Source organism: Trachurus trachurus (genome assembly GCF_905171665.1).
Source record: "Trachurus trachurus genome assembly, chromosome: 24".
In the NCBI taxonomy this organism is placed as follows: Eukaryota; Metazoa; Chordata; class Actinopteri; order Carangiformes; family Carangidae; genus Trachurus; species Trachurus trachurus.
The window spans coordinates 5,114,280-5,129,362 of NC_139910.1; the positions used below are offsets into that span (position 1 = coordinate 5,114,280).

The following is a 15,083-nucleotide window of genomic DNA, read 5'->3' on the forward strand; positions in this document are numbered from 1 at the left end:
GTTGAACTATCCCTTTAAGCTAAAATAATTCTAATAGCCTGATCCCAAACCACATCCCTGACCTTTATAAATCTAGTCTGATAACCAGTCGATCCAATCTAAAATCAACCCACTAATCTCAAATGAGCCTTTAATTTTAAAAACACATTTCACTGCTGCATTTAAACAAAATGCTTCTGTGTTTAAACCCACTCGTTTTTTTTTTCGTTTTTTTTTTACATGACTAACCTTTGTGTTTTTAATTTTCCCTCCCCTCCATTAAAGGTGTGTCCCCGCCCAGCAACACTCCACTCACTACCAGCTGTGTCTCCGTCGAACTGGGCTGCCCAGGTAGGGAAAATAAACACACCCCTCACTGTGGATATACTGACTTAAAAACAACCACTAACAACACAATCTGGGCGAGATGCAGCATTTGCTCACAACCTTGGTGTCCTGTCCCTTTAACCAGTGATCACAGGTTCAGGTTCATGTTATGTTTTGAATTGACATGGTGATGTCACGTCTAGTTGAGAATAAACTCAACATCATCCTGGACGATGACGATGCAGTTTCCTGAAGCAGATGTTTGATGTCCAGTCACATCAGTTCCTTTGAACCAAGTCAATTGGTTTAAAAAAAAAAAGCAAAGTCGTTTCTTCAGGTCGGAGATTGATTCTTCCGTGATGTAATGTTCTGTAACTCCATAACTGAGCCAATCAGGCAGCTTCAGGTGAAGAGAACACAGTCTGTTACTCAGAAATCACCTTCAGGTAGCAGTGTAGCGCATTGTTGTCAGAGCGTGACCCTGCCGGGAATCGAACCCTGGCAGCGCTCACAGCTTGGATTATCCACAGGGTGTGAAACCCTCCACCTCCTGCCAGGAATGGTAGGTAAGTTTTTCCTTGATGACCACATGAGGCAGAGGCTCGGAGCGTTTTCAGAGAGAGAGAGAGGAGTAAAAGCCGGAAAAAAATTCAGACATTCAAATAATTAAGTTGGCTTCTGAATTATTATGATTTTTAAAAAATAAAATTGTAAACAGATTATTAATGATTGGCCATAACAGACGTAGCTGCATGAAGGTGTCGTCTTGTGCTGTTTCTTTTTAGACTACTTGTCAATAGACAAAGACATTTTGACAGAATTTCCAGAAAAATGGCAAAATAAAGTACAAAAGTTTCCTTCCAGCGCTGCTGCTGTGTGAATATTAACTCCATGAATTGATTGAAGCTGCAGTCAAACTTCAAACTTCAAACGCTGGAGAGTCTGTGATGAAAACCTGATGGAAATCTGACAGTTCTGTTTGTTTTATGTGTTAATGTGAGAAAGGCTCCAGCCTCCTCCTCCTCTTCTTCCTCCTCCTCATCATTATCATCATCATCATCGCTCACTGATCTGATTTTCACTTCATTCGTTTTTCTTCATTAAGATGTTTCCATTTCATTTGTTCCTCTGTTCTTCAGCCAGGTTTCAAATCTTGTCTGAATACTTGCATGAAAACACATGGAATTGACCTTAAACTGAAAAAGAAAAAGTTTTTGTGAAATGTTTGTTTCCTCAGGGTCAAGTGAGTTCAGATTGCGAAGCCGTTTGATTTATAGTTTTTTGGGGATCTGCAATTGAAACTGATTCGGCCTGAGAAGAAACAAGAAGTCCAACGAGGGACAAGGGAAGGATCTGGGTCATGTCGGTCCAGATGAAGAAACACTTGAAAACAATGCTGTGTTTGCTTCTTCTACCACTTCAAATGAGAAAAAGACTGAAAGCGTTCCCCCTCAGCTGCTCACTGTGACCAAACAATCTGTAACAGCCTCTCCTCAGGTTTGTTCTGCTAACGACATTTTCCTGAAATGACGCGTCTAACATTCCTGAGAGGAACATACGTGAAGGAACCAGAGTCTTAAAAAGAAAGAACACTCCAGGGTGCCGTCCAGCCGTCCGGCCGCCGAGCCAAGGCCGTTAAATCCAGACCGCTGTCCGTGCGTCTGATCACGGCCCTGAAGAAAAAACTTCAGCTGCGGCCAATCAGCTTCGTCCCAGGAGGTCACATGATCAGGAATCCGGCCGGACTCTGTGAGAACAGTAGCTGACGACGTGACCCGACCGCACTCCCTAAATGTCAGTTCTCACACTGTCCTGCACTATGGAGGCCCCAGAGGGACATTTTTTTTTCTAAAAGGCCAGTTTTTGTGAGGTTGTGCCTGCAGCTTCCAGAGAATAATGACCAGAGCAGAGCAGGCGAGGTCGCCAGGCCATGGGAGAGCAACAACACGGGTTCAACGGTAAATCCCTCAACAAAGCTGGATAAGGCAGAAATTATTGATTTAATGCCACCAGGACGTTTCTGCCTCAGCAAACAGGACGTTCACCTTCACCTTCAGAGAAGTCGTTCCTGTTTTACAAAAGACAAAGGGTTGAAAGTTGGACCGAGGTTTGAGCTGTTTCCTCATCGTTGTGTTAAAATTCTCCTGAGCCGAAGCACATAAAGAACATTTGTCCCTTCTACTTCTACTTCTGACTTTTAAATGGGCCGCTTCGGTGAATAATATCATTGTTTTCGGGCTGCAGCAGCTGGAGCAGGAAGGAAAAAAGTCTCAGACTCTTTATCTTGATGCAGCAGGTCTAAACGTACCAGACAATCATCTTCCCATCTCATTACACAACTTTGCTGGGTTTCTGTTTGACCTCTTTCCCCTCCACTCCTTTCACTACACGAACAGCCTGGGCCCAGGGTGTTTTGACTTTCATCAGTCTCTGTAACGTCCAGCGGCGCTGCCTTAAACCTCCGGAAGTCAGAAAATGTTCTATTGTAGAAATTCTTAGTGAGTTTTAGAAGCAGGTTCAGTTGTTCCAGGTTATAGGTTGTGCTGAGTCACAGTTCTTGAAGCTCTGTCTCAGCCACAGAGCTTCACATGTGGGCTAATGACCCGTCCATGACCTTAGGGACTCTGAAGGTGAGAGACATCATGATTGGTTGTAAGAGTCCAGAGTACGGAGATATTTTTGACACAGTATCGAGTCCACTCGTCAACCTCAGAGTACCACAGGCCGCGACCTCGAACTGTTCGAGGTTCTGAACTGACGATGATCTTCTGTGATGCAGCTTCACAACCATTCATCATCCTCTGCATCTGTTTCTCCCTCCCATCCCGACCCCCCCTCCCCTCCTTGTCGCTGCCTCCAGCTGCTTCCTCTTCCGCCGCCTCATCCACTAACTCCATCCATGCTACTAATGCCAACACCGACGGTAAGCAAAACCCTCGACTTCGCCCTCAACCAGCCTCCTCCTAAGGGCCCTCCTCCTTTTTCCATCATTTTCTGTCTTTCTCATATCACCACCCTCTGTCACCTTTCTCTTCCTCTACCCCAGTGTTTTTCAACCTTGGGGTCGGGACCCCGTGTGGGGTCGCCTGAAATCTTGAGTAATTGATAAAAATTTCTGATAAATATATATGTTTTAACCAATTACTATTCTTTTTTAAATTATGATTAAAAACAGCACACCCAATGTTAAACAACTGTATTCTATACTTTCCCTTTCTCAAATATAAATCAAGTTCAAATAAAATGCAGCATATACACATATCTAATATTATATCCAACGCACACAGGAGATTGGAGCCATGTGGCATTCATGCAATTGTGTCTATTAGCTCTTTGGCAGTTTCAGTTGTTTTGTTTTTTCTCACTACAGCTTTTTTTTTTTTTTAAACAATTTGAAATAAAAATATCTCAGCTGGCGCATTTTGATTAACGTCACAAATTTATGGACTTTATTTGACATTTGGGCCGCCAGAATGTCAAAATGGGGGTCACAAGCCAAAAAAGGTTGGGAACCACTGCTTTACCCTGTTTTTGTTTGTAGTTTTTACCACTCATTCATGTTGTTCAGTGACTCTGCTGATCATTTTTTATGTTTTCCCATTTATCTCTTTATAATTGTCAATAGCAGCCGAAGCCAAAGAGCTCCTGTTAGTCCCTCTCCCTTTCACTCTGACCGACTGATTTTTAGGGAAGTCTTTTGAGAGTTCATCACCAGAAAACCAATTACCCGTAATGGTTTTTAGAGAAGAGACTTCCCTCATAGAAATCACATCCCTCTGATGCTGTGCCATGTTTAACCTTTCGAGGGCCAGTGAAAAGTTGCTTGGAGCTAATTCATTTAAAAGTAAAAACCCTCTATCATTCATTTACCCTCAATTATTCATTATCTACCTGGGAGAAAACTCGGCTAATTCTGCAATGATGAATTGATCCAGATGAACGTGCTGGACTCAAGAGGACCGAGACTATATAAATATCATCTAGCACTGCATTAAAGTAGAGGGTTCATCAAATCTTTGCATTAGTTAATTAACCTTTATTTGACTCTTTCTCAGAAAAAAAAAGCATGTTAAAAAAGTTTTTGTGGATGAATGTTCCCAGGAATTTATGGAAAACTAGATTTTTGTTCTTCGGTTTAAAAAGGATTTTTCTTTCTAACAAAGAACAGCAGCATCCTCTGTGGAAGTTTTAAGTGAAGTGGGAAATTCCCTTACTTGGCACATAGTATGATTTTTCTCCAGTACAAGCATGTGGGAGGTTTTTTATCCATGAGCACATGAAGAGTTGTCAAAGTTAATGCAAATTTTATGCTGGAAAATAGAAAGATTTGCGCCCATGTAGAGCTCTGCAGCTGGCAGCGTTAACACCATCTTGTTTTCCATCTGTGGTCACTCTCATTCTGCTGTTTCCTTGGATTTGTCATCATCAGCCCCCCCCACCACCACCACTACCACCACCTCTCCATCCACCACCCTTACCACTAACATGCCTCTAACCCCAACCACCACTACCAGCACAACCAGCTCCTCCTCCTCTGGTAAGGCTTCATCTGCTGCACTGCTTATTATGCTTATTTGCCATTAGCATGATCAGACTTTTCATGTAAACAAAAATAAGTCCATCTCAACTGTAGAAAACTCAGGGCAGAGCCTTGGTGACTCGTTTGGTCGATGTAGAAACTTCTCAGGAAGGATTTTCCAAAAGCGACCCAGTACACCTAGCTCTAATTTAGTGGCTGTTTGTCCAAACTTTTCCATAAAGCAGAGTCTTTCTAAACAAATATACCTGAGGAGGCTTTAGAATTTCTGTCCTGGTAATGAAGTCCTAACCAATGAGAGAGATAGCCAATCCTTTCTCCACTTAGAGACAAAAAAAAAGAAAAGAAAAGATTGATCCAGTTGGATAACTTATCTTTATTTTTCTTGGCTTCCAGACACCCAGCCTTTAATTTCTGTAGCAAACTTGAAAGAAATAATAACAGAATTATTATATTATAATTAGAGATGCTGTATTGTTGATACTTGTCTGAAAACCTAGAGCAGGGATGGGCAACTCATTCCACAAAGAACCGCTATGGCTGCAGGTTTTTGTTCCAACCAAGCAGCAGCACACCAAACCTGACTCATTTAATCAACCGATCTCAGCCCTCAGACAGTTGATTGGTCAAACTGTGTGCTTTTGATTGGTTGGAACAAAAACCTGCAGCAGCGGCGGCCCTTTTATTTTATTTTTGGAATGAGTTGCCCATCCCTGGTCTACAAGGTCCAACTGGTGCTCCCCCTGAACCTTCTGCCAGTAACGCTGCATGTGGGAGGACTTATCAATGAGCTGATAAAGAGTTTTCAGAGTTGATGGAAAATATCAGGTTTTGTGTGGCTTGTATCTAATCTGCAAATTTGCTGCATTAACACCATTTTGTTTTCCATCTGTGGTCCTTGTTGTTCTGATTTGACATCTCCAGCCCCCCCTCCCACCACTGCATCTCCATCCACAACCCCTACCACTAGCATGCCTCTAACACCAACCATCAGCACCAGCACAACCAGCTCTACTTCCTCTGGTAAGGCTACTACCGCTGCATGTGGGAGGTTTTTATTCACGGCCACGTGAAAAGAAAGATCTGCACCCAAACAGAGCGTTGGACGTTTCAGATCTGCAGCTGGCAGCATTAACACACCATCTTGTTTTCCATCCGTGGTCCTTTGTCCTTTTGATTTGTCATCAGCCCCCACCACCACCACCACAACCTCTCCATCCACCACCCCTACCACTAGCATGCCTCTAACCCCAACCATCAGCTCCACCATTACCAGCACAACCAGCTCCTCCTCCTCTGGTAAGGCTTCATCTGCTGCACTGCTTTTTTGTTTGCCATCTGACTTTTCATGCTAAAAAATAATCAAACAAACTGACTCCGGTTCCAGAGCCAACTTTCAAAAGTTTTTTCTTGGTTTTTTTTAATATCCAAGACTTTTGGCATTGGTCCTGTAACCACGGAAGGCTGACAGCTTGTCTCATTAGGCTATCGCAGTGTGGTTGTGTGCTTTGTGTAACTGACATGCTGACTCATTGTGCTAATCAGTTATGCCTACCACTACCACCACCATCACCACCAGCAGCTCTGCTACCCCCACCACTAACGCTCCTTCAACCAGCAGCACAGCACATGGTAAGGTAGCTGACAATATTTCAATATCATTACCAGCTCATGGAACAAGTTGTGCATTTGATTTTGTCCTGTTCTGGTACAGATGACTTAAGGATAATTTTGTTCATGGTGGAGCTCATACAAAGCTAAAATACAGCTACTGCTTAAGCTAGTTTCAAGGTGAATTTTTAGAGTTAGCTTGAGGCTAGCTAAAGAAAAGCTACTTTTTCTACAAACTAAAGTTTGAGTTGCAAAGATAAAGCATGAATTTTCAATGCACACATGGACTAAATATCATGTTTCAGACTAATAATGAAAGAACTAAAAGAAACAATATGAAAGTACTTAAGCTCTCAACCAGTAATTACCATAATTACCATCACCCTCATCATTATCACCATCTCCGTACATTTTATTACATTTATCATTAGTGTGAGCATGTTTAAACTGTGTAGCTGATGGTAACCACACATTTACACATGTGTTGCACAAGTAGGAGAGACATTTCATATTATACAAGGTCCGTATGTTTGTGTCACTGAAGAGAAAGGATCTTCATTTCCGACTGTAAAGTGAACGGAACATTTGTGTGCGTGTGCAGAGGTTTTAAGGAGCATCACCTTGGTGTGAATAGAAGTTTCCAAAGACAGGAAGTACTAGAAAATGGGTTTCGGATCAATAACAACCATTCGTACGTTTTCTCATCCCCTCATTTCACTCTCTGCAGCTCTCTGCAGCAGCACACTTTTACAATACAATGAGCATACTGTACATATTTTCAAGGTTATTGACGTTATAGGCAATAATAGTCATACTACATTTTTATAAGTATGTCTTTTCTCTCCACCACATTGCGAAGCTGTGATTCAGTTTCTCTAAATGCAGATTAAGAGATGATACATGAAAAGTTGAATTTTAGAGATTGTGATCTCTATAAGAAAATAGTATCAGTTTATGCTTTATAATGTCCATTTCTTCGACATGATATTGTAGGAATAACAGGTAGATTTAGGGACTCGTTTGTTTCTTTTGTAAATGTTCAAACTCCGTGAAAAGAGTGACCACAGGTTTATTTTCTTATTGTCTCTCAGACTTCCGCTTTCTCTTGTGTATATGGCAGAATCTGAAAATAAGGAAATAGTGTAACTAACTATAGGAAATAATGGCTTAATTTACAGTTTCTGTCTTTATTGATTGACACTTAGGGCTGACTTTTATGGGGTTATAGTTCCCCTGGTGATATGGTTGTGTGGGTATTGTCTGCATAACTTATGTTTCATATGTAGTTGTTTTCCATAGTATGAGCTAGTGTGAGCATGTAGATATTGAACAGAAGAGGCCCCAGTATGGAGCCTTGGGGAACGCCGGATGTGTAATCCTCTAAGTGGGGTTCAAACCAGTCCAGACCTGTGCCTGATGTATTTATGGCAATGGCCTGCTTACAGTCTGATGTTTACTGTCCCTACAGCATATGTCTACAAAGCTGACATGAAATTATGTGATTGTTTACTTCCCCTGTAGCCCAACAGACAACCAGCAGCACATCAACTGTCTCACCTGCTACCACTAACAACCCAACTACTAACCTCTCAACGCATGGTAAGAGAAACGGTGCTGGGCTGAAGCCTCTGCTGTGAAAAAGTTAATTTTATATACAGGAGGCATTACAATGTTATGAGTGCATGTGGTTTCAGTATAGTATATGATGCACAGAAACAAGATAGAGCTGATATTATACCCGTTAGGGATTATTTGTGAGTAAATCAGGTATAATTAGTCACTGCTTATTCTCAAAGAACATGAAACCAGCTGTTATGTTTATATGCATGATAAAAACTTAACTTTAATTCAGTGTAATGTTTCACTGGCTATATTACAAGCATGGACAGTCATACCTATAAATGCTTGGGCTGTAACTAATTATAGGTTTCATTCTTGATTTATATTATGTCATTTTTTTTTCTATTTCTAAACATTCACATGGCATTTTCATTTGTTAAACAACATACAATTAAAAATTACTCAGAATTGTTGACTCAATTTCTTTTGAACAGCTAATCAATGATGCGTTCACAGTTTAATCACTAAGCATCTTAACAATGAAAAATATTTAATTTTGATAACACTGTCAGATTTTTTGCTTCTAGCACTAAAATACTCAGCACTTGCTCATCTCCTCTTCTTTTCTTTTTCTGTTTTTGTTCTATTCTTTGGCCTCTTCTGTTTCTCGTCGGTTCTCCTGTTTGTTTCCTCCACAAACAGTTCCAGGAACGACTGCTCTGCCGTTGTTAGTAACTACTAACCAACCAACCACTAGCATAGCTGTTACTGCTGCTTCCTCTGCGGGTAAGACGATCATGCATGCCTAGTTGGCCAACGAAGGTCGGTATCATACTCCTCTCCTCTGGCCCGTCCAACCAGGTGGTCTCTGTTCTTTCTCCTCGTTTTCTCAACAACAACAAAAAATATTTTATCGAAGTTTTTAAACATTTATTTTTTCCTGCTGCTTCCCTGAACCTGTTACTATACTGTTCTAGTAAATGTATCATAGTTCGTTTTCTCTCATCAGCGATTTGATTTGTTCTCTGTCTAATTTAGTTAAATTGTGTTTGGCTTCTTTTCTTAATGATTTTATCATCAGTGTCTGGAGAAGCTACTTCCTCTTGTGTGGTTCTTTTATCTCTTTAATCCAAAAACTATCCAATCCAATGATCTTTTTTTTTTTCTTTTTTTCTCCGACTGAGCCTTTCTTGCTGTAGTTGGTCCACTTGTAGCTGATCTGACAAGCAAATAAATAAAACATAAGTCACAATCAAAACAGTTCACTAGCACTAACACACGAGTCATGATCAAAGAAAATTTGAAATAGATGTGTCAGGTGCTTCTCAAGCTCCATTGTTTATTCTTTTTGTTTGCTTGAAAAAGCATTTGCAACTTTTATTTATCATCTGTAACCTGATTTTCCCCTATAATGGCATCTGGTTTAATCTCTGTCCTGGGCACAGCAAAGGAACCAACAGTGAAATCTCCAACCCAAGCTTCAGGTCCTGACGCTGCTGTGGTCATTCCTCAGCAGCCTGAACACTTTGATTCCCAGTCCAGACCAGTGGCTGCTGGTCCAGCTGCTCACCACAGAAGACGGAGGCATGTTTTTGGATTAACAGCAGGTGGATCTCTTCTTTCTCAAGCTCCTGGACCTCCACCCCCTCCACCCACCTTAAAACAAGCCAAGCCTGCCTTTGTTCCCGTAGATTCTCATCATACATCCCTTGCATCCAGACCATCAGGTTCTCCAGTCCAAGCCCCCAGCCCCCAATATCCACCATACCAACCTCAGCTCTCACCCTCAGCTCCTGGTCACCAAGCTCCACCTTCAGCCTCCTTTCCTAGGCCTGGAGGACTTCGTAGCGCCAAGACCTCCCTGGGATTCATCTCCACCCCTTTGATCTGGCAGGGGAGGAAGAGGCCGACTGGAGGAAGGCGTCCAGTCACCACCAGAGCGCCACCCAAAGCATCGGTTCATGTCACCAAACCTTCTTCAGAGGTCAAAACCACCATCAGGTCCACAGACTCTACACAAAGAAATGGATTAAAACACTCTGCTGGACCTGGATTTAGAAACGCAACGCAAAGTATTAGATACTCAACATATGCAACTGGTCGCTTTCCTGCATCTGCTCAACCTACATCAAGACCGACGTTTTCACACCAACCAATCACCAGCATTGAGTTTCCTACAACCAAGGAATCTTCCCCACAGGTGGAAGCAGCTCCTCAGGCGTCATCATCATCATCGTCATCACTGGCTCTTGGCAACAGAAAGAACAAACCTTTAGCTCCCCAGTGGTCACTGCCAAGCAGAAGTGGTGAAAACAGCAATCAAACGGTTGCTATGGAGAACCAGACAGATCCTCTGTTGCCACTGGGTGATGATTATGTATCAGGAACTGAGCCATTTGTCTATGAATCAGCTGTGGAGGACGGTACCTTTAGTCTATATGAATTCGTTGATGCCTTTTCTGTGGACGAACCGACCACCTTCCCTCAGCCTTTTTTCAATCCTGATGCGATAAACGAACATACACCCATCGTATCAGAGACCCATGTTGCTTTGCATCCTGTCACACACCCGCTGACTTCTTATGAGGGAGGAAGTGAACATTTTCTTACCCAAACACATTCACCTGATGACTCAGAGAACCTGCCGAGTGGCTCCGCAGCGGGCGGCGAACTTTCTCAAACCTTAAAAGACAGATTGATGCTGGAAACGGCCACATTCTGGAGCAGGTCTCAGACTCCTACGGTGACAGTTTCTAACACTTTGTCCAATTCCAGCATCTCAAACAGCACTAGTTCAAGCAGACAGAGGCTAGAGGAGAGTGTATACTCACAAGCTGCACCTCAACTTTTGGAAACACTGACTTTTCAACCTACACAGTCTCTCCATATACACTCCCTTTCATCCCCACTCCTCATTCAGCCAACACCTTCTTTGCCCACAGCTCACCTAAGCTCCTCTGCTTTTCCTGCAGAGGAGATTTCCACTAAACATCTTTCTTCCTCCTCTGTGCCACAGAGGGAGGACCCAGCACAGATATCATATTCCTCTCTTTCTTCAAACCCTCAGGACAGAGGGTATGAGACGAACACTGCTGGAAGTGATGTCGAACTTCCGGCAGCCGAAACCAGACTGATTAACAATTTATACACAAGTACAGACGCATTTAGACAGATACATTCGTCAGTGCACTTCACTCTCCATAGGCCTCCGCTCCCCCCTCCTCCTCCACACCCTCCTATCTTTCTAAAAACTTCTCTTTCTAACACGTCTGCTTCCCCTCTCTACTCCTTATCTCCCCTCCCACCTTTCTCCCCCACTGCCGTTACTTCACAAATTCCAGCCTCCACTCCCCTTAGCTCCTCCGACTCCCTCGCTCCTCTCTCATCCCTTCCTCCCCTCTGGTTCACAGCCGTTTCTCCTCCCCTTCCCCCACCTCCACCTCCACCCTCTGCTCCTCCTGAGCCGCCCCCACCCTCCCTACCGTCTTCTTCCCAGCATGCCGAGGGGAGGCTTTCAGGAACAGGCACCGTTGCTGAATCTGCTCACGTTCCAGAGTCGGATGGAGTTAGTGGGAACTTTCCGCCTTCTTTGTTGTCATCTCTGTCTCTGTCCTCGAGCCTTCAAAGGGACTTTGTAGTGACAACAGTTGACACAGCATCCTCCTTGTCACTTCCTCTCTTTTTTAAAGCCGCAACTGAATCTCTGATGCCAGTTGTTGATGATGCACTGCTCCCTGAATACCACTTAATATCTGCTGAGAATTCCCTTGACACTGTATCAGAACTTTTCAGAGGCGGTTTGCCCTCCCTAGAGGGAAATGCCCCGTCAGGTTCATTAGTCAGTTCAATTAATCCAACTCCCACTTTATTATCGGTGGGGAATTGGGCTTCCACCTCTGTGGCGCTCACACTTGATTTACCCCTTGAAGTTCAGACTGCTCAGTCACAGTCAGAGTTGCTTGACCCTGAGTTCGATCCGTCAGTGGTTTTATCACCTTCCTCTCATGTGGTCGGTCTGTCAGTCGGTTCACATCCACAGAATCAGTCTGACATCAGCTTGACATCCCTCCGGGCCTCTGAACGCACCCCAGCTCCACTCCTGGCAGGTTTGCACTTAGCTTCTTCGTCTGCAACTCCCTCCTCATCCTCAGATCCCTTCCGCTTTGACAACCTGTTGCTCACTGTGCCTCTAGAGACTCGTTCTACTGCGACAGTGGTGCAAGTTGCTAGGGCGACAGAGCAGATGGTGGGAGGGGACACTGCAGTGTCTTTTTCCTCTGTCGCCCCTAATTCAATAAATGAGGACTCTCCTCTCAGGGCTCAGGCCTCTTCGGACAGACTTACATCCAGCCCGACCTTTAACAGGGATCCATGGAGGCTGCAGCACATCATGTCCCATTTACGCACCGACAACCAGGTGAACACTGACTCCAGGGTCTCCCAGGCTTTCTCTGGCTATGATGATGCATTTAATCACCCAATTTCCCCTTTGTCGAATCCATCTGTCATGGCACCGACCCAGACGCTGGCACTCGACGGCAGCGTGAGTACACAGCCTGGCAGTGCTACCCCCCAGCATGCTTCAGGCCTGGATTATTCCTACCACTCATGCTTGGCACAAACTAACAGCGAGCACCCCGGCCATCTGATCCACACACGCAGTTCAGCACACACACGGATGCTCACACACACAGTGAAGTTTTTAGATTCAAGTGAGAAACTAGACTTGACTCAGAGGCCCGGGCACGATGCACTGAATGAACGGCAGCAGTCGTCTCACGTCGTTTCCTTCGCCCGACTTTCACCCTCGACTGTGCCGCCTCTTCCTGCTGAAGCAACCCTCACACCTCCTTTACCCTCTCTTCACCTTTCCCCTATCTTCTCTGCAATCCCTCACTCCGTATCTGTCTCCTCCCCTCTCCTCCCCAGCTGGATGCTGTTGCCAGCTGTGTCCGCCAACATGGCAGAAGCTGAAATTGCCTCCTTATTGCCCTCCATGTCGACTGCTGGCTCCCACCAGCCCACAATCACTCAATCCCCCCTGGATAAACATTTGCAGTCCTTCCAAAGATCCACCACACACTCTGTTAGCCAGTCAACACAGGTCCAGCAGTCTACCACAGTCAGCCAATCACTTCCTGTCGGCCGAGCTGCCACAACCCAAGAGCTTGCAAACGACCAACAAACAGTCAGTGTTGAGGGTGTTGTGTCCTCACTTGCGGCCTTGAATACTCAAACTACAGCTGGAGTACAGTCACACCCCTCAGAAGTATTTTATCCTGCACGTGTTGTTCCAAAAATTCATATTTTGGATGGACACGTTGCTGCTTCAACAGTTCGCCCCAGTAACTCTGCAAACTCAGGGCTTCAACCTAACGAAAATCTGAATCCAGAAGTTGCCCCAAACTCTCAACGATTTCCTGTTGAAACACCAACTACGTCACGCCACCTCATCTCTGAACCCACTTATCAGCCCGGCTATGCACCATTAAAACGACCCACTAGTGCTCAAATTATTGAACTGCACACTCCTGACCTTAACGCCCCGTCTTCCACCCCAGCCGCCGGAACCCCCACTGGTTCCTCTATCGATGCCCCAGATCAAGGCTTCATTTCAGAGCTCCCACCTCCTGTGAGTGACAACCTCACAGCAGGCTCAAAATACATCTCCAAGTCAAATCTAACTACTGGAATAACACCCAAAGACTCTGCCTCAGTGGCAATTGAAATCACAAACACCACAAAGGATAAAAATGCTACAACTCTGATGGAAAATGGAAATACGGAGGCATCTCGGGGGAACGTGACGGGCGACAAGCCGCCGCCAAGTCTCAGTGTGAATGCAGGCACATCAGCACAGTCGCATTTTACCCCTTTCAAGCCTGGTTTGAACTCCAGTCCAAGTGTGTCGAATCACAGTGGGAATCACAACACAGGAGAGATTGTGAACGAGGCGACGGACGTACACGGCGGTGTCGTCCACCTCTCCCCTACTCTACCTACAGTCATCAGCGCTAACCGCTTAACAACCACAAAGAACTCCTCTCCGACAGCGCCGCTCAAAGCAGTCAGCACATCAGCTGGCAGTGGCGGCAGTGGCCTCAAAAAGGCCACGGTTCGTCCGACCCGTGGATCCACATCTGCCAAACCCACGTTGCCATGCCAATGTAAACAGCGCTTTCATTTTACATGTCTGTGTGGACTGTCACCGGGGAACAGTATGTCATGCAATAACAAAAAACCTGTAGAAATAGAGAACAAAAAACACCATGATCTGCAATGACAGAAGCATGCACTTGATTATGTTCATCATAATAACTTGTATTAAGTCTTAAAGCCTTTATTTATTTAAAACGTTTGAAGAAACTTTAATGAATCAAGTGCATCATGCGCCTGTTATAATATACACTATATTACCAAAGGTATATGGACACTTAAATTACAGGACATTATAATGCCACGGTGAAATTTGCAACTGTTTTGTTATAGTTAATGTTTCTTACTTTCTTGTTTCAACATTGACAGTGAACAAAGCCAGCCCCATAAAGAAAGGGCTTTTCCCAGTTTGGAACAATCTGACCAATCACAAGGCCGAATCACTCTGAATGCACCAAAGCTCTTGTGGCTGAATTGGAGAAAATCCCGGCAACAAGAGGCCAAAAATCATTCAAATGTTGTTTCAAAACAAACCAAATATTGATTCAAATGTTCAAATATCACGTAAGGCTTCAATCATAAAGTGTCCGCAGACTTCTGGCCACGTAGTTTGTTACAAAAAGCTTGTTGAGAATCTGTGGACGACGGCAGCTCATCTGAAAACAACAAGATTTTAAGACTGAATACAGGATTGAATGAGTAGTTTAAGGTGGTCGGGTTTTACAGTGCAGTAGCTGGATCGCTCCTTTTAATCATTCATTGACTCAGATCGAAGGTGTGGTACCTGTATGTAGCTGTCAATCAGGTGAATAGGCGGGATCCCCTCGGGGATCAGAGGCTGGTGATTGGTTTGCTGTGATTCTGGGTTTTGAAATGAAGTCTAGGTGTCCTGTCAGACTGTAGTGTTTACCCT

The 15,083-nt window shown here is 44.2% G+C and overlaps 1 protein-coding gene across 1 annotated transcript in view; it reads left to right on the top strand.

Moving 5' to 3' along the window:
* adgrg6 (adhesion G protein-coupled receptor G6) overlaps nucleotides 1–15,083 on the top strand; it is a 71,248-nt gene that overhangs the window by 15,011 nt on the left and 41,154 nt on the right. Inside the window, exon 5 of the mRNA XM_084000894.1 lies at nucleotides 265–330. Coding sequence (XP_083857020.1) covers nucleotides 265–330 — 66 coding nt within the window. The remainder of the gene's footprint in view (nucleotides 1–264; nucleotides 331–15,083) is intronic.